We start from the raw sequence: 23,714 nt of genomic DNA, 5'->3' as shown, positions 1-23,714 counted from the left end.
GAAGTCCCTAGCACGGATTCTGCCTTTGTGGTTGTAGGCCGTGGACATCGAGGTGGATGAAAACGGGACCCTGGACCTGAGCATGCACAGACACCGCAAGCGCGATGGCGCCTTCCCGGGAGGTGGCCCTGGCGGGAAGGCTCCCGACGCCTCCCAGCGCCAGAGCAGCGCCAGCGCCGCCCCCAGCAGCTCCATGGCCTCGCCCCCGTGCAGCCAGGCCTCCCGCCAGGACGAGTGGGACCGACCACTGGACTACACCAAGCCCAGCCGCCTGCGAGAGGAGGAGCCCGAGGAGGTGGGTGTGGGGCCTGCGGGCTCTCACGTCTCTGGGGAGAGGTACTGGGGACCTGTCCCTGCACGGGGGGAGCCTGGCCACCTCTGGCAAGAGAGAACCCGGCCTGCCATCCTGGAGGGCTTTTCAGCCTGGGCCCGTGCTGCGGGGTCGTCCCACCTGAGAGAGGTCAGCCTGGGCCCGTGCTGCGGGATTGTCCCACCTGAGAGAGGTCAGCCTGGGCCCGTGCTGCGGGGTCGTCCCCACCTGAGAGAGGTCAGCCTGGGCCCGTGCTGCGGGATTGTCCCACCTGAGAGAGGTCAGCCTGGGCCCGTGCTGCGGGATTGTCCCACCTGAGAGAGGTCAGCCTCCTGCTTCCACGGACTTGGCGATCGGTGCCATCGTGGGCCCCCGGAAAGCGTGGGGAGGAGGAGGGCTTCTTTCACATCCCATGGGGCATATTCGGGGACGGCTCCAAATTCCTGGGTTTTGTGGCCTCCCCCAACCCTGAATTTTGCAGCGGTCCCTCCTGACCATCTGCAGGACATACCAGCCACCTGGCTCCTTGGACAGAGGAGGCCGTAGGGTGGGCAGTGGCCTGAGTCCCGAGACCAGCACCCCCTGTTAAAGAGCAGCAAGACAGGTGTATTTGTCGGAGCTGCAGTCGGGGGACAGGGGAACAGCCCTTTCTAGTCACTCTACCCTCCTGAGAGTGGGACTGGTTGAAAGCTCTTCTCCACAGACGTGTGTGTCCTGAGTAGCAGAGCCCCGCTGTGGGGGCGGCATAGACTCCCAGGGGCCTCCGCAGTGTGGGCGGGCCGGCAGGTCCCCTCATCCTCCCTCCCTGTCCCTGCCAGCACCCCTCCCACCGACCCCAGAAGGGCAGGGGCCGGTCCCTGTGGAGGAGACCTCTCTGGGAGACAGCCAGCCTGCAGTCCTGTCCTCCCAGCCCCGCACCCTCGACGTGTGTCTGCGTCACACGTGAGGGGGAGACTGGGCCCCCGGCTGAGGTCACTTGGCACAGTCCCGTGGCTAGAACTTGGTGTTAGGCTCCGGGAGAGGGGCGCCTCTCAGACTGAGCCCTGAGTGGGACGGGCTGGCCTGGGCAAGGCCTCTGGACTGTGTGTTTGGTTTTCTTCTTGGCCAGTGGGAGCCCAGTCTGAGGCCAGATGCGGCCCCCACAGGGGGGACCCCCTAGTACAGTCTACCTTGCTCCAGTCCTGCTCCAAGGTCTAAGCCCCCTTCCTGGTGACTGTACCCCTTCGCTTGACTCCTCCCCGCACCTTTCCATGACTCCCCGTTCAGGCTAACGTCCCTGGCTGCCTGGTCCCTCCCCTTCTCCCTTCCACACCCTCTGAGCCCCCCAAGACTCATGTCATCGGTCTCAGAGGTCCTGAGGTCCTTGCCCCCAGAAGCCCCCACAGTCCTTCTCCGCCCAGAGCCTCAGCTCGCTCCCAGTCCCTCCCTTTCCTCCAGCTCCCTTCTGGGCATGGGTGGGTCACCCCCAGAAATGCCTCCCTCATCCAGGCCTTCCTGGCCCTTTGGCCACGGCCCAGGACCCCCGACTCAGACTCCCCAGCTCTGCGCGAGGCTCCTCGATTCACCCACGCCCCCACCCTGAGCCTCACCTCCCACCCTGGCCTCTGGCGGCGGCCAGAACAGTGTCCGGGCGCCTCGGGGACACCTCCCTTGCTGTGGAATGGCCTCCTCCCTGGGCTTCTGGGAAGCTGTCGTTATCCTGGAGACCTGGCTTAAGTCCAGCTTGCTCAGGGGAGGGAACACTTGCCCCGTGCCTTGTGCAGTCACAGTCTCTGCAGCAGGAGTTGCACCCACGCCCCCGTCCCCGGCATGGAGAAGTCTCACTGTCCGTCCTGGAGAGCTTCTGCTGCTCTGGGCTCTGCGCTCCGAGTCCCCAGAAATCCTGCAAGGGGCTGCTATTGTCTCGGGCTTGAGCATGTACCACCTGGGCCCCAAGAGGGTGAACCTTTGCCTGAGACGCACATGTGCCCGCCCCGGGATTTGGACCGCGAACCAGCACTGACCCACAGCAGGGTGCTGGCCTTCTCTTCTTTTGTCCTTGCTCAGCCCTGTGTCCGTCGTGTCCTGCCCTCGGCTGGCTCCTAACCCCTCTAGACCTCGACCTTGGGCTCGGGAGGGGCCTGCTGTGGCCGGGGCCTGGTGCTGGCAGTGGGGGGGGCACAGGGGGTCTCAAGGCCACAGCCTGTAAGTTACTGCTCGCACTGTGCTGTCACCATCCTAGTATCTCAACAAGCGTTGTTCGGTGGTAGTGTGCGTTGAGCCCCGAGGAGCTGTGCCACGTGTAGGTTCTTGTGTCTGGAAGGTGGCCCAGCAGTGGTCAGGTGCAGGGGCACACAGGCCCGAGGCTGTGGGAGGGCGGTGGGCTGGCTGCCTTGGGCGGTACCCAGGCCTCGTTCCCAGGGTGGCCAGGCCCCTCTGGCTGAAGTGTGCAGCACTCTAGCCCCTCAGGGCTGCTGTCTTCTGTGTTTTCCGGGGAGGTAGGTAGGTCTTCCTCCCTCATCCAAAGGCAGGAGCCTCGGGGAACTGTCTCTGCCAGCCCTATTCTGAAGGGCCCCTCTCCCTCCGCCCCGGGTCGGGCACCCGGCCCCCCGCCAGCCGGTTAAAACATCTCCCTGCTGGTCTTTTGCAGTCAGAGCCAGCAGCCCATTCTTTTGCTTCTTCTGAAGCAGATGACCAGGAAGTGTCAGAAGAGAGTTTTGAGGAGCGGAAGTACCCCGGGGAAGTTACCCTGACCAACTTTAAGATGAAGTTTCTCTCCAAGGACATAAAGAAGGAACTGCTCACGTAAGTCCCCACCTGGGCCAAGAGGGCTCCTTGAGAGCCTTCGTACTCTGGAAGAAAGCGTGCCCTGGTCTGAGTCCCTAAGACCAGATGTGCTCAGCCCCAGGCCTTGTCCCTGCCCCAGCTTAGCGCCGACCGTCCTGTTGGCCAGAGAGGCTGGGTCGACCTGCGTGACGGCCCTCTCGCACACGGCAGTGGGTGACAGGTTTCCCGTTGTCGCTGTGCTGCACTGGGATCTAACACATCCTTCTAGTAAGAGCAAGGGAGAGCCCGTGTTCGGGCCCACAGAGCAGCGTGAGGGCTGAGGGAAGCAGACCCTCTCCCAAGCCACAGCCATCTGCCCTGGCTCACAGAGCCCACTGGCATGCCCTGTGCTTTAGGACTCGGTGCCCTTGGCTCTGCCAGCCCAGCCAGCCGCCTGGAGCTGGTCCTCACAGGCTTCTAGCAGATGCTGCTGCAGACAGAGGAAGCTGCTGGCAGATAGGAGTCTCCCCACAGCTGGGTGCCACCGCACAGCCTCTGGTCAACCCTCCTCGAGCCCTGCTTCTCTTGCAGGACTGTGGGAGACTGTGGCTGCTGGCTGTGCCTCCAGGGACCCAGCCCTCCCCTGTGCTTGGTTTGTCCCCGAGCTTCCTCTTCTGCTGTCTATGAACCAGACCTGCAACTGCTCTTCCCGGGCTTTGGTCTGGGACCTTGTCCTCAGGGAGGGTCACGCCGCTGTAGGAAGGGCCTGCGGCCCGCATGTTCGCGGGTGCACCCGTGTGCGTCCCGAGGTGTCCCCGCTTCACACTGAGCTGGAATTTGGTTCCTTTTTCCTCCCTGAGTTTAGTTGTGTGGGAGCAGCTGGCTGTCCGAGGCCCGTGGGGGGAGGAGTCTCCCCTTGGCTCGTGGGTGAGCCGAGGACAAGTGTCGGCCCCTCTCCCCCAGTAGGCGCGCCCAGGGGGCAGGCCTGGCCGGTGGGCCTTGCTCTCTGTTCTGACCCTCTTTTTCCTTTGTTCAGCTGCCCCACCCCTGGCTGTGACGGCAGCGGCCACATCACCGGGAACTATGCCTCTCACCGCAGGTTCGTCCCTGCTCGGGTCCAGGCTGGCCTGGGTGCTGTGTGGTGGGTCTTCCCTTCTCCTCCTCTGCTCCCCTCTGGCTCACCCCAATATCCCATCTCTTCTCTTTCAGCCTCTCTGGTTGCCCTCTTGCTGACAAGAGCCTCAGAAACCTCATGGCTGCCCATTCTGCTGACCTCAAGTATGTCTGCCTCCTGGCCTCCCTTCTCTTGGGCCCTCGCTCTGCTCTCTCCTTCCGTGAGGCTCCGGCCCAAGTCGGCCTCCTCCAGGGCTCCGGCCCTAGGGAAGCCCTTCCCAGCAGCATGGGGCAGAGAGACAGGCCATGGAGGGGCCGACTTGCTTGCCTGGGGCTCCTGCGGCTGCCGCCTGTGTCTCTCTGAGTGCTGCTGTCTGCCTGTCCCTTGCTGCGGGCTCCTGTGCCACCCTCGGCCCTGCCAGCTGCTACGAGGAGGGAGGGCCGGAGGGCCTTGCGATGAGCAGGACCTGCCTCTGGCCCCTAGTGGCCCAGCCCATCCTCCCTCTCCTGAGGACCCAGGATGGGGTTGTCCGGGCCTGCTTCTGTCCCTGCCGTTGAGGTGTGGGAGAAGCCCAGAGCTGGCCTTGGCTCCTAGGTCTTGCTGTGGCTCCGCGGGCTTCAGGCTGTGCAGCTCTCGTGAAGGGATCTGGGTTCTGCTGATGAGAGAGAAAACTCTTGGCCCTTCCCTGTTCCTATGACCGCTGCAGCTGCTTCTGTCTTGGCGCTGGTGATCCTCCCAGGGATGCCTCTCCATGCTCATCCCTTCTCTTTGCTGAGCACCCCTGCCTTCTGCTTCTCCTCCCTGTCCCTAACACACAGGCCGGCCAGGCCCTGTGGGCACCCACTAGCCTGCTTGACCACCCCGCTCAAATGCAATGCAAGCACCGGAGGTTTCCCAGGTTTTCAGCATCCTCTTGGGGCTGGGTTTGGGGGCTGTAGTCATCGTAGGTTTTTGTGCATTTAGGTGAGCTGCGGCCTGGCAGCCACTGTGACCCTGAGCCAGGCCGTGCCAGTCCCGGCTCCCAGGCCAAGCAGAGGCTCAGGAAGGAGGTTCAGCTCTTGTGCGCTCAGCTTACTCCCTTCCCCGGAGTGTCCGACCCTCCCTCAGGCCTCCACTTCGAGTGCTCCTGAATCTGGGCTCATTCTGTCTGAGGCCAGATAGGAGCCGGGGTCCTGGGGCCTCTAAGATGAGGGGCCGTTGCTGCCAAAGTCTTCCGGGGGGCCTGAGCTGATCTAGAAACAGGGCAGAAAGCTTTAGCTCTCTGCAGTGTCCCCACTCTGCTAGCCTCCTCTTTGTCACTCTGGGGAGGCTGTTCTGGTCCCAGGAGCCAGAAGCGTGTCATTGGCTGTTGTTACCAACGGGGCCTTCTGTTCTGGGCAAGGCTCACCACCAGAATCGCCCTTCGAAGAGTTACCAGCTGTAACGTGAACCTTTTCCAAGGCTCAGCTCGTGGCACTTTCACACTCGTCCCCTTGCCTGTCCAGCCCCAGGTATCTAGTTGGAACCATCGTCCTGTAGGCTCAGGACCCTCTCCCTGAACCTCCGCTCCCTCCCCTGCCTCTCTTCTCTTAATGCCCGTCCCACGCTCTTTTTTCCGGTTTCCTTTTCCAGTTGAACAGTAATTAGCTCTCCTGGTTTTCCAGGTTGAGGGCCTGAATGATTTGAGAGCTCTAGGACTTTCTTCCTGCAGAGCAGGTGCTCGGGGCCTGGTCTGGGTCTGGAAACATGGCCTTCCAGGAGGGTTAGTGCTCGTTTACGACTAAGAGCCTGTGAGGAACCTTAACCCACACTTGCTTAGAAATAGCAGCAGGAGGTCTTCCTCGAGTGGAAACAAGTCACTCATCGGCTTCGGCAAGGTCTGGGAAGGTGTCCTGACTGGACCCAAGCTCTTTTCTGGACCCAGAGGTCTTTCTGTGGGAGTCAGTGCTGTCCTCTCAGGACACAGCAAGGGCTTGGGGTGGATGTGAGCAGGCCTCCAACGTGGTCCTGGCGTGCTAGCGTTTCCCTCTCCCTCCTCCCGTCGAGTGGGCATCTCGTAGAGGCTGTTCCTGACCAGTCTTGTGGCCATGATGGGGAAGATGACCTGTCCCCAGAGAGGAAAAGCCCCCGCCTTGCAAATGGTTCCCTTGGTGGCCTCCCTCTTGACAATGGCTGCAGAGACAGTCTCAGATCGTGTGTTTTCTGTGCTTTAATCGAATCCCAAGGGCATTTGCTCTTCCCTACCGAGTGCCCAGTGTGGTCAGGGGCTGGGGACATTGCTGCTGTGGGCCGCTCAGCCCTGTCTATGTGTGGGGATGTGAGGTGCAGTGTGCATCCCCCGCAAGGCTGTGATGGGAGCTCTGGCAGGTGTGGGTGGCGAGGCCTGCTGCACAACGCCAAGATGCAGAGTGTCCCTTAGACACCGGACCCGTCCTCTTGCCCAGACGACGCACTCAGAAGCAGACGGCGGGAGGGTTCCTGCAACTGGCCCGGCGGGCCCTCGGGGCACAAGAGCGGTGGACATGGCCAGCGCCCGCATTCCCCACTTCTCCGCCCACACCTCGTCCTCTACTGGTCACGCCTTTTGGGAAGAGCGACTGAACCGGGCCTTGGCAAGGAGTGCTGGTGCCCCCTGCCTGGAGAAGGTGTGCCTCTGTGGGCAACCTTGTGCTGGGGCCTGGCAGGGACCCTCCCCATGTGCACACTCTCCTCTGCCAGCCTTACTCACAGGGCCGTGGGGGCTCCACCAGAGTCTGGACCCGCACACAGGGCATCAAGGCCTGGGGCTGCTGAGGGCCTGCCCACCATCTGCAGCATGGACCTGAGTTCTGCCATGTTTTCATGAAGCCGAAAAGAAATGAAGCCCCAGGCGGCCACCAGAGCTCTGGAGAGCAGGGACAGGGCTCTTGCTAGCGTGGGCCATGAGGGTGGTCGGCAGGGCCTTCTGGGCTGAGGAGGGGCAGCAGGGCAGTGGCAGGGCCTTGGGCTCAGCGGAGAGTTGTGTGAGGCGTACCCTGATGTGTCTGAAGGACTCCGTGCTGCAGCAAGGAGCCAAGCCCAGTAGCTCGCTCCCTGGGACCTTGGAGGATGCAGAGACACAGAGTGTCCCAGCAGGACCCATGTACCGGTTGGGCGTATGTGTCAAAGGGCTGAGGCCCACCTGCACGGAGATGCTGGCTGGTGTCTCCTATCAAGCAAACACCCCCTTGATGTAATGTGGGAGGGTTGGGATGTGAGCACACCTGAGCAGACCAGGAGCCACCATAACCTCATGGGGTTTGAGTCACCCCTGAATCCAACGGCAGGGCGCCTGGACTGGATGGTCTGCAGGCAGGCCGGGGGGCCTCCCACGTGTGGCCCACAGGACAGGGTGGAAGAGGAGGGCTCGAGACAGACAGTGGGATTGGAGAAGGAGCTGGTGGGATGGGCATGCCCCCCCCCACCCCCGTGTTGCTCCACCAGCTCTGTGCGTCCTCGGATGGGAACGGGCAGTGTGGTCCTGCTGGGTTCTAGGAGGCAGCTGGAGAGCCGTGGGGGGCGGCCTTTGACTGTGCCAGGAAGATCCTGAGGAAGGGTGTGGGCATAGCACAGGGGCCTGAGGCCCAGAGAGCTCTGCTGACTGAGAGGCAGACACCTGTGCACTGTATCAGTGGACGCAAGTCCCCATAGCCCTTTCGGGGCCACTTTCATATCGGGAAACGGCCTCAGTTCCCACGGTTTCTTCTCTGTGTGAGGATGAGGACTGATCAGTGAGACTCCGTTTGTGAGCCCCAGGGTCCCGCCCGGTTCCGCAGGGTCGGAGCTGCACCCTTCCACCGAACAAGGTACAGAGCGGCAGACCTGCTCCAGAGGGTTCTGGTGGACCCACATGCAGAACCGGCAGCCCTCCCCATTCTGGCACCGGCAGAAACTCACTCATTCTTCCACTGTGGACTTTCAGGGAAAAGCAATTTTTTTTGAAAAAGATTTTATTTATTTGACAGAGAGAGATCACGAGTAGGCAGAGAGGCAGGCAGAGAAAGAAAGAGGAGGAAGCAGGCCTCCCGCCGAGGAGAGAACCTGATGCAGGGCTCGATCCCAGCACCCTGGGACCAAGTCCTGAGCCAAAGGCAGAGGCTTTAACCCACTGAGCCACCCAGGCGCCCCAGGGAAAAGCAATTTAAGAAAACTCATACTTGTGTATTCAAGTGTAATTTTCACTTTCCATGAGATACATTTGTTAAACACTCTGGATGCATCAGGCTGGGCTTCTGTGTTGGGTGTCCCCTTCCTTACCCTGGGCAGTGAGGATCAGCCTCTGGCCCTGCGAATCTGGACTGACGGAGTTGCGCCTCTCTAGGTGATGGCTCCTTGGGTGGTGTGTCCTGGGTGCCCAGCAGATAGCAGTTCATTGGCTCAGGCAGAGGCTGTCCTCCATGAAAACAACCCCTCCTCCTCCTGGTCACATCAAGGAAGGGGAGCCCATCTTAGCTGTTAGGTTTGCCATTCTGAATGCTGTCTAAAGGCCCATATGTGTTCTGGAACCTTCTAGTCCAGCCTAGAGCCCTGTAGAAGGCCAAAGTGGGAGCCCATCTTTCCTGCAGTGGAGATGAGCTCCTGTCTTGGCCTCGTTGGACCCCTTGGGGAGACTGGGTGGCACTGTTCTGAAGGCCGGGCGTCATGGCAGCAGGCCGGCCGGACACGCATGCCATTTCCAAGACCAGTGCTGAGGAGGTGGTGGGCCCACTCAGGGACTCGGGACAGAGGGGGCCCTTTTCTGGTCAGGCATCCTCCCCGGCTCTGGTTCCAAATCCTCTGTCCTCCGCAGGTGCCCCACCCCCGGCTGTGACGGTTCCGGCCACATAACAGGGAACTACGCCTCACACCGAAGGTGAGCCGTGCCCCGGGGCGCCAGGACGGATGGAGTCGGGGTGGGGCTGTCTCTTCTGCAGACAGAGCTGCCGTGCTCCCAATGGGACAGTGACATTGCTGGGAGCTGGAGCCTGGTTCTCCATCTCTGTCTGTCTCTGTCGTCTGAACTGATCTCCTGAAGCCTGCTCAGGCTGCCCTGTGCTGCCAGACCTAGAGGGCTCATGGTGACACTGCCTGCCTCGGCCCCTGCCCTGGAGAGTGCTCCAGGACAGAAGCTCCCTGGGGACCCGCGGGGCTGCCAGTCTCAGAGTGAGAGGGGCAGGGCAGACGGGCTGAGAGGTTGCTGTTCTGGGACCACCGTGGCTTTTCTTCCTTTTTCAAAACTAGCTTGTCTGGCTGCCCTCGGGCCAAGAAAAGTGGAGCCAGGGTGACGCCCACGAAGGACGACAAGGAAGACCCCGAGCTGATGAAGTAAGTTGGGGTCTTACTGACTCCCGTGGGGGCTCTGCGGAATTGGGAGGTTCCTGTCTGTTTTAATTGTGAAAAGCTCCTTCTAGGCTCCCGTGTCATGAACACCGCTGGCCAGTGACGTGCCCATTCTTACAGAAGCTCTCCTGTGGTGTGTGTGGGCACCTGGGAAGCTGGAGCCGTGCGCGTTGTATCAAGGACACGCACGGGCACTGCTCCTGTCTGTGCGCCTCACATCTGGGATGGGGGGGTCTGGTGGGGCCAGGAGAGGCAAAGGGCCCTGCTGCCCGTGGACCTGGGGGCCCACCTGGACGTGGGCTCAGGGCATGGGGGGCAGCGCCCCAGAGCTCATGGGTACTGAAACCTGCCCCGCTGTGGTCTTCTGTGCAGGGAAGCGACAGGTGCAGGAGTCGGGGAGGAGAGGGTGGTTAGAAAGATGATCCGTCTCCAGACCGGATGTGTCTGCACACTCACACACCAACGCAGGAGCTCGTATGGAAAGAGCAGTCCGAGGAGGGTCACCCTGAGCCGGGACCTCGACACTCCTGTGAGGAGGACCAAGGACATCCTGGGCCTTACATGCTCAAAGTCCTTGATACCCTCTCCTGGCCATCTCCCTGGGGGCGTCTAACTTGTCATCAGGGGCTGGTGCGTGAACACTGACTCCGTGAGAGCCCCACTTGGCAGGGCTTGCATTGCTGCAAATGTATGCTTGCAGAAGGGAACTTGCCACCTGAGCCTCCCACTTGCCGCTAGGGGCAAGGCTGGGCCACAGGGGCACACAGAGTGACCCATCACTCACATTTCCCAGGACTTTCAGAGCTGACAGTGGACAGAGCAGTCGGTCCCCTTGCCAGCTGAGCAGTGGAAAGGAGGTGTTCTGGCTGGTGCAGACCTTGGGGTGGGCTTGGTCAGGACATAGCCAGGCAGGTGCACAGAAAGCCCGGCTGCCTGGTTGTGTTGCCTTTGGGCCAAGCGTAGCTGGATGCCCACCCCTGTGGAGGGGAGCAACCAGGACCAAGTCAGTGGCTCCTCCTTGGAGCTCAGCCCAGCTGCACCCAAACATCTGCTTGGCCACAGAGGATAGACCCGAGTGACAACCACCACACCCTTCCAGGGGGCTGGCCCCACCAGCTGTTAAGTGTGAGTGAAAAGCTGTGGCTTGTTTCTTTACCTTAGTGTTTACAGTAAAACTACAATGGATGCTAACACAAAAATGCAAAGTATGTGGACATTGGTGTCATGAATGCAGCCACTAAAACGCTAGCACGAGGAAGAGCATTGTCTTTCTGGGAAGCCGTGTCAACGCAAGCCGCTCTGGAGGCAGACAGGGTCTGCTGGCGGGTCGCGCGAAGGGACTTGTGCTGCATGTGCAAATGATGAAAATCACGATCAGCATTTTTCAAGTTAACAGGAAAAAATGGTTTTCCTCCTGCTAATGTGCTGTCAACTTTGCTTTTTAAATATCAAGATTTTTGCAGCCAAGTGGAGAATATGACTTAGAAGCAGGTGGAGAATGGCTGCACGGCAAGGCGGGGAGGGCCCCTCCCCAGCCACAAACCCTCACTGTATTTACAACTGAATGCCATCTTTAATCAGGTCCTGCAGCCTGAGGCTTTCCTGGGCTCGGGCTTGCCGGGGTCGCTGTGGAGGGCTGGCTGGGGAAGAGTTCCCTTTCAGGACACCTGTGTCTGCCTCGTTTGAGATTACGTCCTGTCAGCACATGGAGTAAATCCCTTTGGCCAGAATAAAGTCAGCGGCCGTGCAAGTCTGTGCGTGTGCCAGGGTGGGTTGTCGCCGGGGCTGGAAGAGAGCCCCCGCCTCTGCCACCGTCCCCAGCCACATCTGCAGCTAACAAAGAGGGGTCCTGGGGGTCCCACTGCCAGCTCACCTGGGAGGCACAGAAGCTACCTGACCTGGCGCCCCACACGCATCTTGACATGAGCTCACCTGGCAGCTCAGAAGGTCTGGACGCTGGATGTGGAGGGAAAGCAAAGCAGTGTTACTGTCGACGTGTCTGAAGCGGTCACTGTGAAGGCGTTCCCGAATCTCTCCTGATGAGGAGGGTTAGGGTAATATGAGTAAACAGAATTCAGACTCAACCGTGTGTTGTAATCTCGAAGAGCGATCTCTCATCTGGTCTCTTGATGCTGTGCTCTGGGGGGCTCAGAGCTGCGTCAGGGTCCTCTGGGCCCCCACAGCTGGGCGGTGTCCAGGTGTGAGGGGCACACATGGAGCACAGCCTCCCTAAGCACCTTACTGGGCCCGTGGCAGTGTTTCTACTCTGGACTGATTGCTGAGATGACCCTGACCGGCTCTGTGGCCATCCTGCCTGTCTGAGGCCCACGTGGTTGGGAAGAAGAAGAGAGAGGGACGGGCACCGAGAGGGGACAAGTAAGGACAGATCCAGGCCAAGAGGCTGGGAAAATGTCTACAGTGGCCACCTGGGGAGCAAGGCCACAGTGCAGGGGCCACTTCTGGGCAGCAAGGCCCTGTCCCTCACCTGCTGTGTCAGGAGATATGGGATGGCCCACGCCCCGCAGAAGACTTCCTGCCTTTGACCTTCCCACCCCAGGGACCACCATCTAAACGGGGGGAACATGTCCCTTTTCAGGGTCCTGTGTATTTGACAGGCCTGCAGCCCCTACGAAGTGGGTAAAACCAAATGGCCAGTTACAAAGGCCTCGTTTGCCGGAGGGAGAAAACTGAGAACTTGCAGGGCAGGATCTCGTCTTTGGGCAGTTGTGGGTTCCTAGGGGGTCCCAAGCTCAGAGCCCACGATCCTGAAATGCTGGTGCTCGGAAGGTATGGCGGGGACTTCTGGTCCAGGTCTCTCCTGAAGGCCATGAGGTCGGATGCCCGGAGCCCCCCACATTAGCCCGTTTTCTGTGGTGCACAGATCCCGACGGCAGCATGGCGAGGCGGGGGTGGTGGTGTTCACTCTGAACCTTCTCCAGTTACCTCACCGGTTCCTGGGGCCTGTGTTATTTCCTCAAGGCCTTCTCTCCCTGTCCCGGAACAGCCTGAACAACAGGAAATGCCATTACAAGCCGGCCTCAGGCAGGAGTCACAACTGAATGTCTGAACTGAGTCTTTCTTGCATGAGCCCGGTGGCCTGGCTTCTTCCTTCCAGAACACGCATTTCAGATGTGGCAAAGCAAAGCTGGGACATCTGTGGACATCATGCCACAACAGTCTCATTCTGGGGTGCTGTGGGGTGAGGGGCCCCAGCTGTCCCCACATTGCGTGGCTGCAGGTGCACTGGTGACCTTCTGGGACCCCCAGGATCCCCCGGTGCTGTGCCTGGTGCAACCCCCAGGAGTGGTCTCCACGTTGCTGGGGTGATGTAGACTTGATGTGGCAGCAAGGTCTAGGTGTAGACCCAGAGGCTCCAGAGAGCTAGCCCAGGGCCCAGGGGCATCACGGCTCCTGGGCGCTGGGGAGAGAGGGTCGCTGGTCACCTTCCAGGGGTGCAGGGGTGTGAGGTTGCAGCTGGAGAGGGAACATGGCCCCTGCTGCTTTCCTGTCTGGTTGGGACGGCTTCGGGAATCGCTCGGGCAGTGGGAGTTTATCCAGGAGCCCCCAGCAGTCTCAGTGTCCGGCTTGGGAGAGTCTCTGGGCTTTTCCCCCCTTTTCCAGTGCCCTGTGCTCACCTCTGACCCTTTCGTGCCAGGTGCCCTGTTCCCGGCTGTGTGGGGCTTGGTCACATCAGTGGCAAATACGCATCCCACAGAAGTGCATCTGGCTGCCCATTGGCTGCTCGGAGGCAGAAAGAGGGCTCCCTTAATGGCTCCCCCTTTTCCTGGAAATCACTGAAGAATGAGGGGCCTACCTGCCCCACTCCGGGCTGTGACGGCTCTGGCCACGCCAACGGTAGCTTCCTCACCCACAGGAGGTAATGGCCCCACATATCCTGGGTCTTGTCGGGCAGGCTCCTTGGGATGGGCCAGACTAGGGCTCAGTTGTGGCCTACAGTTTTTCCAGGGAAAAGCAAGGCCCAGCCTGGTAGCCGACTGGGGAAAGCCACGGACGATGTGTTGGGGACCAGACCATGGTGTTTGTGACACGTGTCACCCCATGAGGCTGCTGTCAGGAGTCCCCCCGGCCCCATCCCAGCAGCATCCCTTCAGCAAGAGCAAGCAGAGCCCTGAGTTCGGTGCGCGTTCTGGAAACAGGCCGCTGGCTTCTCACGAGAGGCTCTGTCCCCTCCCTCTGGGGCCTCTCCTTGGAACTTTGGGTTGAGGCCTCTGCCTGCTGTGGAAGGGACATGGTGACAAGAGATCTCCCTGTGTGGGCTCTCGCTTGTCCCCCAATACCTGCTCCAGGGCTGGGGGGCCTCAGAGCCCCCATTCTCCTCCTCTGGGTGCCAGGCAGCTGAGGTGTTGACCAAGACGCAAGGGGTTCCCACACAGTCCTGCTTTGTCTTTCTTTCGTTCTGCCCTTTCCTCTCCACCTAGAAGATTAATTAGCTCGTTCGTTCCACAAGCCTTCACGGGGGTCCACACCAGGCCCAGGCCCTTAGACAGAGCCAGGAACAAGGGTGGATTTGGGCCAGGCGGGTGGGGCCACGATTCTAAGCGAACGCTCAAGTGAGGTACTGAGGACGGCGGAAGGGGGAGGTGCTGTGGGGAGGACAGAGACCAGAAGACTGAGGAAGGCCTCTCTGAGAAGGCGATAAGGAGCCGGCCCCCCAGCATCTGGGGACGAGCCTTTAGGGCTACGGCCAGAGCTGGGAAAGGCCTGGGTGCTGAATAAGGAGCGTGTAGCTCGGGGGCCGGAGCCGGGGGGCAGAGAAACCAAGGAAGTCACTGAGAAAGTTCCAAGCCAGGACCCTACCAGGCTGCCAGCCGGCAAGGACTTGGCGTTCTTTATGACGTGTCATCTTGGACGGGACCTTGGTGTGTGACTTTGCACTGGTTTTTGGTGTGTGACCTTTGCTTCCAGCTTGTCTGGCTGTCCCAGAGCGACCTTTGCTGGAAAGAAGGGAAAGGTCTCAGGGGATGAGGGTCTCAGCACCAAGTTCAAGACAAGTGACGGTAAGTCCCTGTGGCTCCTCCGAGGGACCTCCACGGCCCGGGCAAGGAGCAGTGCTGGTGGGAGGGTTAGGGAGGCAGAGTCCCTCCTGAATGAGTGGGGACAGACCCCTGACCTGAGCGATAGGTCTCCCAGCCTCAGCTCTGAACCCTTGGCTGCCTGGAGTCTGGGCTCCTGACACTCAAGTGGCATGCCTGCGCTCACCTGGGTACTGGTAAGTGTTGGCGTCAGAGAACCCTGATGGCAGCAGCAGCAGCCACGTTCTCGGGGTTTGTGGAACTGTGAACTCAGTTTCAAGGAAGAAGGAAGCTGAGGAAATTCAGCACCACCTGGAAAACTTCCATCTTCCTCCTCGTGATTAATACCTGACAGGGAGATTAATACTCTCCTACCCATCACCTAGGGTCAGGGCGCAAATGTAGTCACATGGCCACTAGTCTCCAAGACCAACTTTTCCAGCATAACATGTGGGATATGAGCTGCCCAGCATGCTAGGCTGGTCGCCTCTGCTTGGAGAGGGTCTTCAGTTCCACCTAGAAAACAGGCCTCCACTGCACCCCCACATGCTGGCCTGGGGGTAAAGCCAAGAGCCACAACCAAGGTTTCTCTCTGGAGCAGTACTGGAGAATGATGAGGAGATCAAGCAGCTGAATCAGGAGATTCGTGATCTGAACGAGTCCAACTCTGAGATGGAGGCCGCCATGGTGCAGCTGCAGTCCCAGGTGGGTGGCATAGCTGCAGGCCCGGGTGCAGTCCCAGTGGGTGGCATAGCTGCAGGCCCAGGTGCAGTCCCAGTGGGTGGCATAGCTGCAGGCCCAGGTGCAGTCCCAGTGGGTGGCATAGCTGCAGGCCCAGGTGCAGTCCCAGTGGGTGGCATAGCTGCAGGCCCAGGTGCAGTCCCAGTGGGTGGCATAGCTGCAGGCCCAGGTGCAGTCCCAGTGGGTGATGCACCTGCAGGCCCGGGTGCAGTCCCAGTGGGTGGCATAGCTGCAGGCCCAGGTGCAGTCCCAGTGGGTGGCATAGCTGCAGGCCCAGGTGCAGTCCCAGTGGGTGGCATAGCTGCAGGCCCAGGTGCAGTCCCAGTGGGTGGCATAGCTGCAGGCCCAGGTGCAGTCCCAGTGGGTGATGCACCTGCAGGCCCAGGTGCAGTCCCAGTGGGTGATGCACCTGCAATCCCAGGTGCAGTCCCAGTGGGTGATGCACCTGCAGGCCCAGGTGCAGTCCCAGTGGGTGATGCACCTGCAGGCCCAGGTGCAGTCCCAGGTGGGTGGTGTTGCCCACCTGCCACCCCCTCAACCCAAGGGGCCCTTGTCCTCTCAGCCTCCTCTTCCATGAGGCAGGAGAGCTGAGCTCCTCATCAAGGTCACTGTTAGGCTCAGGGACACTCAGAACAAGCCACACCTGCCAGCTTCGATAGCTCTTCCAGCAGTAGGGGTCCTGAGGTGCCCATGCTGGGGGTCCCGTTGGCTGGGGGGTCAGGGTTGGCTGCTCGCCCTGTCCGAAGGAATAATATCACGGGGTGGGTTCTGAGGGCTGGGCCGGAACCTGATTCTACCCCAAGACTGCCATGTAGCAGCCTAGTGACCTGGCAAACCTGTTATCAGTCTGTACCTTGATGTCCTTACTGGTAGAATAATAGAAATCAACTCTGTGAGGTTGTTGGAAGAGAAACGCGTTTCTATGGGAATGTGTCTGTCCCTGAAAGAGTCACTATTGCTGTGTGATAAGGTTGCAAATTACTTCGAGTATGTGCAGCATATTTCTGTGATTTCCCCAAAATGAACACTGGCCATCAGGAAAAAAAAAAAAAAAAAAAGAAATGAGGCTCTTATTTTGGAAAGAAGCCCCATCCTTAGCTGTTGAATAGGGGGCCAGAGCAGAGCTGGGGGCACAGAAGGAGGGGCCCCACGTAGCTCTGTCCCCTATGGCAGTGACAGAGGGACAAGGAGGTGACCGGACCCTGCAGGATCTGAGGGCAGAAAGGACAGATGGGAAGGTGGGGAGGCCCCTTCCCAGAGGCTGCAGTGGGACATACTGGAGGCCCACGTGTCTTGTTATGCTGTTCCTTCTACTGGCCAAGAGGCTTTTATGCTGGACTTGGAAGCCTAGATAAAAATAGCGTCAGCCATGGAGATCAGGAAGGACTTTCATTCTGCATCATTTTCCCTCAGGCTCAGAGGCCGTAGAAGCAGAGGAGTTCCTGGGGCATCTCTGGGTGCTGAGACACATCACTGTGGAACCGTCACCCTCTGTCTCTCACTGCTCTCTCTCTTCCCCAAGCCTTGGGGGCAGCTCCTCTGATTTCTTTCCTTTCCTTTCCTTTTCTCTTCTTTTCTCTTTTCTTTTTCCTTCCCTCCTCCCTCCCTTCCTTTTCTTTTCTTTTCTTTCACTGATTTCCACCTTTTTATTCCCTAGCACTTTTTGGACCGACTCAGAGCCCTCTTTCCTCTGGAGGGAGTTTTCAGTCCTGCCCTCTGCAGAAAGGCTCGGGCAAGGAGAAGGCACACTCCTAACTCCTACTCAAACTGTTTTAAGCCAAGGACTTGTTACCAGGCGTTGAAGCACGATGTTTCCCAGCCGCGTAGTTGGAGGAAAGCACCCCACTCCCTGCATTGTCCCCTAAAAGGCAGCTCACCTTCCTGCACCTAAGGCATGGTGCAGTGAGTCACACTCAGCCACTGCTCGAGCTCCCTTGGGATGCAGTTTGGTTGGGAGCTGCCCGCCCAAGCAAGTCTTCTCCAGACCAGGCCCCAGGCAGGCTTCCCACCTTCCCCACACCAGTTGTGAACCTGGACCTAGGGTTGCGCTGACCCTGAGATGCCCCAGGGCAGGCAGGACTGGCCATGACTGTCAGCCCTGTTGTTGCCTTCCCTTCGAGGGTGTGCTGGAGGGGTCATTGAGGGGCTCTGCTCAGCTAGGACCGGCAGAAAGAGAAGCTTGCCTTCCACAGCTTTGTGAAGGCATTTTGTTGGTCTTTCTGGTGGGAGAAAGACCCAAAGGTGGCCAGACCCCCACAAAATGGATGCAGTATTCCCATTACAGACAAGGAGGAAGAAACATGGTGAACTTTAATAGCACAGCGGGTGGTGGGCTGGGATGTGAGCCCAGGGTGCTTCGGAGTCTGTGTTCCTCCCTGACCCTGCAGGACAGAGGTGGCTCAGAAGGCTGTGGCTCTACACGGCCCCTGGCTCCGTCACCGCAGCCCTTCCTCCATCCGGGCACCAGGGTCCCGGCCTCTTTGCCCGCTCCCAGAGAGGCATGAAATGTGACACAGATAGCTGGGTGTGTCCTGGGAGCACGAGAGGGACGTGGTCCGTGGCACTCCCACGGCAGGAGGCATTTCCCGTCTTGGTCTGGTGCAGATCTCCTCCATGGAGAAGAGCCTCAAGAACATCGAGGAGGAGAACAAGGTCATTGAGGAGCAGAATGAAGCCCTGTTTCTGGAGCTGTCGGGCCTGAGCCAGGCCCTTATCCGAAGTCTTGCCAACATCCGCCTTCCGCACATGGTGAGCAGGACGTGGCCCTGCGGGCACACTGCCGAGCTGGTGGCTGAGCCCCAGGACTCTGGGGGAGGTGAGGAGGGCAGGGCACCTCTCTGCATCTGGGGTCCTGCCTGAAGGGCCTCAGTCCAGGCGCTCGGCCCCCCAGGCTGCCGGACATGGAGGCTCTCCGTCTCCCGAGGGCTGTGGGATCTGCAGCCGAACACTCATGTTTGTCTCAGCCCCAGGGTGCCGGTGGTGCCCCTGGAAGGCCTGGGCTTGTCTCAGGGGGCGTGCTGTGTTCACCCATAGATTGCTGTGGCTTCTGAAAATCACGGACCCATTGTACGGATGGGGCTTGCTGACCCACTTCTGTTCCCCAGGAGCCAATATGTGAGCAGAATTTCGATGCCTACGTGAGCACCCTCACTGACATGTACTCCAACCAGGAGTGCTACCAGAACCCCGAGAACAAGGACCTCCTGGAGAGCATCAAACGGGCTGTGAGGGGCATCCAGGTCTAGAGCTCACCACCCAGAAGCCACCCCACCAGTCAGGACTCCTGGGGCAGCCCGACCTGGCTCCATCGGTTACCGCCCTCGCCCTGCCCCCGCGGTGGAGACGCCCAACTGGCAGCGACCAGTTGGCAGCCCAGGGCAGGCTTATCCAAAGGGGTGCCTGGAAACCCGTGTCTTTCTCACCGGGCTTGCCAGGCTGGAGGCCTCGACCTCCCCACACGAGTGCAGGGCAAGGCACGGCGTATTACAAAGCGATTTATTTTTGTTTTTTGAAAGAGATCTGAAGGGCAGCTCCAAGTCTCCAGTGGAAGCTCATGGACAAGGTTCTCAGGGAAGTTTCAGACTTTGCAACCACAGTATTCCTTTGTCTGTCGAGGCTGGGAGGGTAGCCGTGGGCACGGGGCGGGTGGTGTGGGTGACACGTCAGCCTGGAGCACGCGGCCAAGGGTGCGCGTCTGCTCAATGAGGTCCATGTGGCAAGTGTGTTTTCTGTTTTCATTTAATTTAGTTTTGTCTTAAGGACGGAATAAAGCACCGTTCCAGTGGGTTAGAAAGAGACCGACAGCCCGTGGTCACCGTGAGGGCTCCAACCTGGGATGCGCCTGGATGTTCTACAGGAGAGCACCTCACACATCGGGGGGCTGGCACCTGCACAGACACGTACAGCTCGGGGTCACGCTCCCTCTTGGGGCGGCAGCCTTCAGATCCAGGGCTAGGTCAGGGCCAGGGTCTCCGGCTCTCTGTGTGTCCACCGTGCCCGTGACCTGTCACTGCCGCACTACCCGGGTCACGGCCACGCTCGAATGAGATGAGGACAGCGTCAGCAGGGTCAGGGATAGATTCCTAATTTAGAGACCACCAAGATTCATTTCTTTTAAGATCCATTCATTCAAGATGAGAAAAAAATTGTACTAGAAAGTGTTAAACGCAATGTCCCTAACATGTAAATAGAGTCCAGATCGGTTGTGACTACAATTCAAGTTAGTATTTAAACGTAGAGAATTGCACTTCCTGGAAGAAATAAAAAAGTAGTTAGTTTAATTATTCTGTAAATTATTTAATTTTGTCAAGATGTAAGTATTTATATTCACAACCTCTTATGTTAACATTTGCTATTTATTTAACCTTTTTATTTATTAATTTTGTACTATTACAACTAGACCCCATGCCAGGACACCACGAGAGGGAAATCCATGAAATCAAGGCAAAATCCATGATCGGACTATATGAAAGGTCACAAAAAAAGTCTTGCTCTAACTTCTATATATAGAAGTCTTCTTATAATTTTGATGCAACCTACTTATTTTTTATATATTTTGTTATTTATTCTTTTAATAATGGAATTTTTAAAAAAGTATTTTGTAACTGAGGAATTTTGATAATTTGGGGATATTTTTCCCTGGGTCCAATGGAAAGAAAGACTTTGTGGTTTTCTTTGTCCCTTTGGTTCCTTTTGTTTCAGGCACGGCAGCAGCCAGTGGCACGCTGTATTGTTCATTTATTTCAGTGTAGCGCAGGTGTGTGTGCTCTGGCGTGGTCCTCGTGTGGCGTCTGTGTGCTGGTTCTCCAGGGCCGAGTCGCGCTGCTGTGGAGTGCTCGCCGCACGTGGCGCCGAGCAGTCCCCACTCATGGGCTCCCTGTCCCTCTGGCAGCTCCGATACTGTGCTCCCCTTCCTCAGGAAATGCGTGGAACCCACAGCACAGCACTTCTCGGCGTGTTTGCAGGGTGATTTCCTAATAAAAGTCCACTCTGACTGTACCCAGGAGCGTGTGTGCGATGATGCCGGCCTCTGTCTCTCGTCTGGTTCTCTTTTTGCTCCCCAGGTGGCACCAACATCTCTCCCTTGAGGTGTGGTTCTGAGAGGTCTAAGTCACAGTGCCCTGCCCCTTCCCACGTGACTGAGCACATGCAGTGCACCACTTTCTCTTGGGCTCAGAGCGAATTCTCCCCATTGAGGTGGTCAGACGGGGTGGGGGGTTGGGGCGGGATGGGGGTTGCCACAGGCCATCTCTTCTGGCCACAAAGAGGAAGCCATCTGCAGTAGGAGAGAGTCTGGACATTCTGGAGGGAAGCAGAGCTGAGAAATGGAGAGATTCCTGGGGAGGTCAAGGAGGATGAGAGAACGCTTATCCTTTCACAGTTCCTGGATCCAGCCGTAACTGAAGGTTGCCCACCCTTGCACTTTGCAGTTATGTGGAGCATGAACTTCCCCTTCCCTCCTCCCCACCTCCCTCCCCCCTTCTTCCTCCCCTCCCCCCCTTCTTCTTTCCCTTGTTGCTTAAACGCTTGTGTTTGGCTTTTTGGCCTTGTGTGGCCGCTCACTGTCTTCACACTTTAGTGTTGGGTGGGGCTCCGGCTCTCACAGGGCGAGCCTCAGGTTCGGAGCTTCTAACCTGACTTAGGTTTGGATGTTCAACCTGATCTGTCAACCCCTTTGGCCTCCCTGGGAATCTGGCCCTGAAGGCCCACCTGGAGCTCCCATCTGACCTGACAAAGGACAATGCTTAGACATTCTGAGCCTGATTTCCAAACCCGGTCTGAGTCAGACAGGGTCCAAGATACCTGGGGACATCTGGTGTGTTTGGAGGGCAGCTAATCCTTAGGAGAGACGTCGTGGGCCTTCCCTGCTCCCCAGACCCATCTCTCCACCCCTGCTCCTACTGTCTTTGCCTCTCTCTCTTGCCTCTTGGGTCTACAATATGCAGGCCTCTGAAGCCTGGCCTCTTCTGGAAACTTCTATGGCTCCGTCCTCCCTTCCTCCACGGGGCCGCCTTCTCATCTGCCTGTGGTCCCTTCCTGGTTTCTGCCCCAGCCTGCACCTGCCCCGTGGATGCTGGCCCCCGGTGTCCTCCTCAGAAGCTGCCCCAGTCCACATCCTGGCCTCCCTTCTTCCCTGAGTCAACATCCCCACAGCTCGTGTCTGCCACGTGCCGACAACTCCCACACTGTTTCCCAAGCCTGCTTTTCCCAGTTGTAGCACTTTCTGGGACTCCATCTGAATGTCCCATAGGCCATAGGACATGTACCCAGGTGACCACATTAGCCCGCTGATGGCTCCCACCCTGACCCTCCCCAGGCCCGGTGAGATACGAACCACCTCCAGCTGGAGAACTCATGAGCACATGCAAGCTACCAAGAGAGGCCGTCACATGGCTGTCGGGGCTACCGTGGAACCCCGATCTGGGCCACCCATGGGGCCTACCCTAATGCAGGCAGCGTGTGACTTGAGGGAGAACAGGTGGGGATTTGGGTTACGTGTCCAGCTGAGAGGGGATGCAAGATTATGGCCCCAGCCCTGCCCTGTCTCTCATAGCGGACGGTGAGGACACGGTGACTGCTGAGCGCCAGGGGAGCCCCTCCTACTAACTGAGGTGTCTGCTTGGGCTGGTTCTGGCTCCTGAGGGCTGGCCACCCACCACAGCAACATCTTGAGCCAGTATAGGTCTTTGGGGCACCCCGGGAGCCCTACAGGACTGCAGGAGCTTAAGGTCTCAGCCACTTCCAGGATGAGGGGTGGAGGGGGAGGGGCAGGAAAGCCCATAGACCCACCCTGCTCCCCACGTGGGACCGTAGAGGAGGAAAGTACAGCTCCTTCCCGGCACCCAGCCAGCGGACACTCCTCATCGGACCTGCCCATCGCTGCTCAGAGGGTACCTCTGCCAAATTGGACACATTTCTGCCCATGTCTTTCACACGCTGTCAAAAGTGTTTTCCTTGTATTTAATTCTGTCACAGTTCTCTCCGTAGAACTTGTCAAAACAGCAAAGGAGAAATGTGGTGCTGTTTATGGAGAGATGGTAAGGAATCCACCCGAAGCCCACCTGCCGTATCGCGAAGACCAAGCAGAAGTGCGTTTAAGTCCTACACCATGCCCCCTGGGCTACTGGCTGGGACCCAAGCAGGGCTTGATCACCCAAGACCCCATCAGGCACCAAACCTGAAAGGTCTGTCAGTCTCAGCTGAGTCACCGCACACAAAACCCTGCCTGGCTCAGCCCTGAGCAGGTACAGGAGGGAAGTAACGACGAACCCCTTCTCAATACCGTGGCAGAAGGTTAGGGTTGCCCCCATCATACAGACCGGGAGACTGAGGCCCAGGAGGCTGCCCAGGGTCACCCAGAGGATTGGCTACCCAGTCAGGACTGACATCAGGCCCCTGGGCCCTGGGGTCTGTCATTCTCGGGGTCAGCTCAGCTGTGCAGACCCAGCGGGTGCGGAGGAGCCGGAGGAGAAGGCAGGAGCCCCCAGGAAGAATCTGTCCAGGCGCAGTGTGGACAGACAGGTCTCCTAGTCTTGGAACAGTCGGCCTGGTGGACACCACGGCCTTCTGGGAGGCTCTGACCATTCCCTGAGGTCGCTGGGACCAGATCTAGACTCTGAAGTCTCCTCCAGGTAGAGGCAGGCTCTCCCCTGGTTCTGTGGCTTGTCCTGCCTGCAGAGCTGAGTGGGGTGGAGCATGTCCCTGCAGGGGGCTCTCCTTGCCCCCATCAGCTGGGTTGGGCTGCCTGCCTGATTCACTGTCACTAGAGCTGGCCAGGGCTCTTCCACAGGGTAGTTACGCTTGTGCAAGATCCTTTTTCTAGGCAAGGCAGTGTCTTCCCCTGCACACATTTTTGTCAGTAACAGAAAGGACGAAGACATGGTCCTTGTAATGGGGCCACAGTCTCCAGAACATTCCTGATCCTTCTCTAGCCTGCAGCACACTTGTACCCTCCTGCTGGTCCCAGAGGGTATGTCAGCTAGCTCCCTGGCCCCCTCCCAGGCGCTGGCGCTCTGTAGGATTTCTGCCGAGCTCAGGTCTGAGGTGGGGCCTGAAAGCAGCTCTGGGATCACTGGGAGAGACCCCCAAGCACATTTCCTTCTTGCAGTGCTGAATCCAGGGGGGCCTTTCTGGGGTTTGCAATCCTCTGACACTGTTTGAGAAATGATGTGTGTATGTGCCCGGGAGCGGGATCTGTTTCCTGATCTGAAGCCCTCCCATGTTCTTGAGCAGTGAGGGAACTGCCTGACTCACAGTTCCAAAGTGTCCTATGAATAGGACACTCATTATGGCCATGGGCTAGGCCATGAGAAGCTGACTGTCTCTGCTGCCATTTCCCTATCTGTTCTCATCCCCTCGGGGCATGAGGAGAAGTGAGACCTGTGCATTCTCCACAGTGGGGACTGGGTCATTCCGGAACAGCGGAAGTGTTTGGATGCCCCCACTCCCCACTAGC

General features: G+C 58.8%; 1 protein-coding gene across 4 annotated transcripts in view; it reads left to right on the top strand.

Annotated features, from left to right (window-relative positions):
- MYT1 (myelin transcription factor 1) overlaps window positions 1–20,256 on the top strand; it is a 69,792-nt gene extending 49,536 nt beyond the window's left edge. For all 4 annotated transcript variants that reach the window (XM_032350070.1, XM_032350069.1, XM_032350071.1 and 1 more), the window contains exons 13-23: window positions 38–295; window positions 2,940–3,094; window positions 4,092–4,154; window positions 4,265–4,333; window positions 8,956–9,018; window positions 9,387–9,470; window positions 13,141–13,362; window positions 14,412–14,503; window positions 15,120–15,223; window positions 17,864–18,007; window positions 18,364–20,256. In XM_032350070.1, coding sequence (XP_032205961.1) covers window positions 38–295; window positions 2,940–3,094; window positions 4,092–4,154; window positions 4,265–4,333; window positions 8,956–9,018; window positions 9,387–9,470; window positions 13,141–13,362; window positions 14,412–14,503; window positions 15,120–15,223; window positions 17,864–18,007; window positions 18,364–18,504 — 1,395 coding nt within the window. In that variant the 3' untranslated portion in view covers window positions 18,505–20,256. The remainder of the gene's footprint in view (window positions 1–37; window positions 296–2,939; window positions 3,095–4,091; window positions 4,155–4,264; window positions 4,334–8,955; window positions 9,019–9,386; window positions 9,471–13,140; window positions 13,363–14,411; window positions 14,504–15,119; window positions 15,224–17,863; window positions 18,008–18,363) is intronic.
- Window positions 20,257–23,714: the final 3,458 nt, after the last annotated feature.

The sequence above is a fragment of the Mustela erminea genome, chromosome 7 (genome assembly GCF_009829155.1).
Source record: "Mustela erminea isolate mMusErm1 chromosome 7, mMusErm1.Pri, whole genome shotgun sequence".
Lineage (NCBI taxonomy): Eukaryota > Metazoa > Chordata > Mammalia > Carnivora > Mustelidae > Mustela > Mustela erminea.
This window is presented reverse-complemented; position numbering and strand designations above follow the sequence as displayed.